At 42.6% G+C, this 5114-nt stretch overlaps 1 protein-coding gene across 1 annotated transcript in view; it reads right to left on the minus strand.

Annotated features, from left to right (window-relative positions):
• Positions 1–5114, minus strand: part of WBP2NL (WBP2 N-terminal like) — a 20944-nt gene that overhangs the window by 4108 nt on the left and 11722 nt on the right. Inside the window, exon 5 of the mRNA XM_017510304.2 lies at positions 1380–1487. Coding sequence (XP_017365793.1) covers positions 1380–1487 — 108 coding nt within the window. The remainder of the gene's footprint in view (positions 1–1379; positions 1488–5114) is intronic.

Below are 5114 nucleotides of genomic sequence, written 5' to 3' on the forward strand. Positions count from 1 at the left end.
AAAAAAAAAAAAAAAAAAATGTTCAACATCATTAGTCATTAAGGAAATGCAAATTAAAACCACAATGAGTCTCTGAAATTCCTGTCTCCACAAAAACACATAAAAATTAGCTGAGCATGGTGGATTGCACTTGTGGTCCTAGCCTACTATGGTTGTGGGGCACTGAGGTGGGAGGATTGCTTGAGCCCAGGAGGTTGAGGCTGCAGGGAGCCATGATAGTACCACTGCACTATAGCCTGTTGACAAAGTAAGGCCTTGTCTGAAAAAATAAAAACACAAAAAAACTTTTCAAACTAGAGAGAGCTTGGGGATGCATAATATTGTGAATACATCAAATACTGCTAAATTTTACACTAAATACCACTGAATTGTACACTTTAAAATGTTAATTATATGTTATGTGAGTTTCATCTCAAATTTTAAAAATGTTAAATGCTAGCAAAACTTACTTTAGATTCTGAATATTAGATTTTAGTAGAATTTAAAAACCAAGGTAACTCCTAAGTTTTCAAGTAAGTAGCCTTTAAGTTACATACAAAACTAAAAGCTCATGGACAAGAGAAGTCACGTATTTTTGGGTGTGTTGGCAGCATTAGGAGACCCTTTGTGGCCTACCAGTAGGCAGTGGACCACATTTGAGAATTACTTCCCAGAAACCCCATTCACTAGCAGTGGACTTTAACAGCACAACTGTTAAAGTGCCCAGGGCTAGAGTCCTCAGTGAGGTTGAATGGTGTGGCACAGGCATGATGGCTATGCTTTGTGAAATGGAAATGAGGAAGTGGGCAAGAGCATATTTTTCTGCTCAGGCTGTAAACAGGAAGTGACCCTTCCCACTAACAGGAGTTGCTCAAGTATGTTCCATGTTTAAATATATCATTAAAAGTAAGCCTGAGGCCGGGCTTGGTGGCTCACACCTGTAATACCAGCACTTTGTGAGGGCAGATCACCTGAGGTCAGGAGTTCAAGACCAGTCTGACCAACATGGAGAAACCCCGTGTCTACTAAAAATGCAAAATTAGCCGGGTGTGGTGGTACACGCTTTGGGAAACTAAGGCAGGAGAATTACTTGAACCCAGGAGGCAGAGGTTACAGTGAGCCAAGATTACACCATTGTACTCCAACCTGGGAAACAAAAGCAAAACTCCAACTCAAAAAAAAAAAAAAAAAAGAAAGTAAACCGAAGCCCCAGTCACTTGCTGAGTTTGCCACTGGGTTTCAGTCAGGAAACAAAGTCACAGACATGACCATTTTCCAGCCCCCTAAATCTCTGCTGCTTCTCCTACAGGGGAGCTGGAGGCAAGCCTGCAGTGGATAGATCTTTGAACCACTGGCACAGTTTCCCACCTTCCAGGAAGAACGTCTCTGCCATACCTTACCTGAACATGGCATCTGTGGAGTGCATACATTCCCTTCTCCAGTAATTACATAAATTCTTGTAGAGTTAAACCAGTCATTTAAGGTTCTAAGTGGAAATCCTCGGGCAGCTGGGAAGACAAGTTTGGCAAAATAGGAGCTCTTTTAATTCAGAGGTATAGCAGGTATCAACTGAACAATTAACAGAGTATTTAATAACCATCTTGCATGTGTTTCCAACAATGCTTTTGAGATACAAGATAAAAAAGAAACATGGGCTAGGCGCAGTAGCTCACACCTGTAATCCCAACACTTTGAGAGGCAAAGGTGGGAGGATTGCTTGACCCTAGGAGTTCGGCCGGGCATAGTGGCTCACGCCTGTAATCCCAGCACTTTGGGAGGCCGAGGTGGGTGGATCACCAGGTCAGGAGATCAAGACCATCCTGGCTAACATGGTGAAACCCCATCTCTAAAAAAAAAAAAAAGAAAAAAAAAAAGACCCTAGGAATTCAAGACAGCCTGGGCAACATGGCAAGACCCTATCTCTATAAAAAATTATTTTTAAATTAGCCAGGCACGGTGGTACATGTCTGTGGTCCCAGCTACTCAGGAAGGTGAGGCGGGAGGACTGCTTGAACCTGAGAGTTTGAGGCTGCAGTAAGCTGTGATTGTGCCACTGCACTGCAGCCTCCAACATGGGCGACAGAGCAACACCTTGTCTCAAAAAAAGAAAAGAAAAGAAGAGAAAAAAAAAAAAATATGACCCTTGTCCTGAATGACATGTTACTTACGGGAAGAGATTGTGTCTTATTTGCCTATGCTTATTCCAGGCCTAGTATAACACCTATCATAATAGATATTCAGAAAAGACTTCCAAGTGAGGATTCTATCAAATTGGTGAAACATATCCATTAAAGACCAATGTAAGGCAGTGTGGTACAGAAGAAAACACTTTTGTCTTGTCTTCCCTCTGCAGCTCTCTTATGAGAACACTTGTGATGGCATTTGGGGCCACCTAATGGGGTAATCTTGTCATCTCAAGATCCTTAAATTAATTACATCTACAAACACCCTTTTTATAAATAAGGTAACATTCACAGGTTCTGAGGACTGGGACTGTGGATCCATTATCAGCCTACCACACTGAGTTCTGGCCTATGGCATGTGACCACAAGTAAGGTACACAGTTTCTAGGCCTGGCCCATAAAAGCTTCCCAAGGAAGATCTTTACTTTATTCCCTTCTCTGCTGGCTGTACAAAGAGGCCATGGAAGCCATGGGTTAAAGACACCAAGGACTAGCTGGGTACAGTGGCTCACACCTGTGATCCCAGCACTTTGGGAGGCCAAGGCAGGTGGATCGCCTGAAGTCAGGAGCTCAAGACCAGACTGACCAACATAGTGAAACCCCGTCTCTACTAAAAATACAAAAATTAGCTGGGTGTGGTGGCAGACACCTGTAATCCCAGGTACTTGGGAGGCTGAGGCAGGAGAATTGCTTGAACCCAGGAGGTGGAGGTTGCAGTGAGCTGAGATTGCACCACTGCACTCCAGCCTGGGCAATAAGAGTGAAACTCTGTCTCAAAAAGAAAAAAAAAAAAAGATAGAAAGGACCCTATTACCCTGGGTCGCTGAATAACTATGTGGAACACAGCCTCCTCTTGTCCCTGCTAATTGGTCTTTATTAAGCAGTAATCTACTGTCTTCAGCATTGATAATGTGGGGTTTATCTGTTTCAGCAGCTAGGATTATTCTAACTAATTCACTATAAATCTAAAGTTGCCCCTCTTCCCTCATCACCCTCCTTGAGGACCCTCTGTGTCCTTTATAGTAATTCCAACAGTAACTATTTTATTCACTTACAATTTTGCTTTTTATATGACTCTCACTAGACTGTAAATCTATAAAGACTATGTGTGTCTTATTCACTGTTGTGTTCCCAGTTGTCTCATAATTGGGAATTTGGCTCACAATAGGTACTCAACATATATATGTTAAAAACATAAATCAAAGAGACCTGACATACCAACTCTGCAGATGGAAAGGGAATCTTTCCTGGTCAAAGAATCAGATCATAAAGAATGATTAACAGTTAACTCCAAGGGCCTCAAGGACATCTATCTCACAAGCCCTGGCTCTTGTGGGGGCAGATGGAGGAGGGGAAGAGGTTTCCCACATCTAAGCCATGGTATAATCAGAAGACTCAGAGTAGTTCCAGACATTGGAGAAGTTCATGTAAGTTGCCTAAATCCTTTTCAAGTGGCTATGCAACTGCTGAGATGCTGAACCTTCTTGGCTAGCATTGCAGGCCAAGAAGTAGATCTTAGGTGAGAGTACCAAGAACCTCAAAAGTTGCCTGACCCTTAGCCCATAATCCTAAAAAAGAAGCCCTCTTCAGTACTATGGGGCCAAAAATAAGAGTGAATTCAAGACTCAGTATGCTACTGTCCTGAGTTCCCCAAATGTCTGTAGCAAAGAAGTACTAGACTTCCAAGTGTCCCCTGTCTCTGGATTTCTCATAGCTGTACTCCTGTCTGTCAGGATACCCTGCAATCCATTTCAGGCTTCCAGATGCTCCCTGCACTCTGGACTACCAAGCAGCTGTGGGTTACGTATAGCTTGTGAACTTCTTGGTTTCTTTATCTTTGCACTGTATCATCAAAGGTAACTGGAATTTTTTTTTTTTTTACTTCTTAACCTCCTGGTATATGGCTCTTCCACTACCTTTCTTCTCCAGCATTTCGCTGAAATTTCTCTTGCTACCATAAACAAACTCTAATTACCACAAACAATGCACACTTTTCCGTCTTCATTTTACCAAACACATCTAGAACAGCTGATACATATGACCACCCCATCTCTTGTAATTTTCTCCTCCATTGACTTTTGGTGTATTAAACTCACTTGATTCTCCTCATTTGTCTCCAGTCAGTCCCTTCTCAATCTTTGCAGATCACTAATTCCCTTCCCTTCCCTTAAATGTCAGGAACTCTATCCTCAAATCACTGAGGAAGCCCATCATGCACATGACTCCAGAGACAACCTGTGTACTGAGGATTTTCAAATCAGTCTCTAGACACAGCTCATCTCTGGAGCTCCAAGCTGCATGTCCAGTGGCCTCCCCATGTACCTCACACTTAATATGGTATAGGAGTCAAGAGTATAGGCTCAAAAAGACATCACTTATGTGGTATTCCTGCCAAGATGCATGGCCTGAATATAATCATGAGAACACAGACAAACTCAAATGAAGGGATATTCCACAAAACAATAAGTCTACATTCTTTTTAAAATGTCAATTTCATGAAAGACAAAGAAAGGCTGGGTTCCAGATTAAAGCAGGCAGAAGAAATAAGAGAAGTAAATTCAATGTGTGATCCAGAATTAGATCCTGGAGTGGGGTAAACAGTGCTATTAGAATGAGGAACAGTAACAGGACAATCATTTGAATTTGAATATAAACTACATATTTTGTTTGTTTGTTTTTTGAGACAGAGTCTCACTCTGTTGCCAGGCTGGAGTGCAGTGGTACAATCTCGGCTCACTGCAACCTCCAACTCCCAGGTTCAAGCGATTTTCCTGCCTCAGCCCCCTGAGTAGCTGGGACCACAGGCATTCACCACCATGCCCAGCTAATTTTTATATTTAGAAGAGACGGGCCGGGCGCGGTGGCTCAAGCCTGTAATCCCAGCACTTTGAGAGGCTGAGGCGGGTGGATCACGAGGTCAAGAGATCGAGACCATCCTGGTCAACATGGTGA

This window comes from Cebus imitator, unplaced genomic scaffold, assembly GCF_001604975.1.
Source record: "Cebus imitator isolate Cc_AM_T3 unplaced genomic scaffold, Cebus_imitator-1.0 Scaffold435, whole genome shotgun sequence".
In the NCBI taxonomy this organism is placed as follows: domain Eukaryota; kingdom Metazoa; phylum Chordata; class Mammalia; order Primates; family Cebidae; genus Cebus; species Cebus imitator.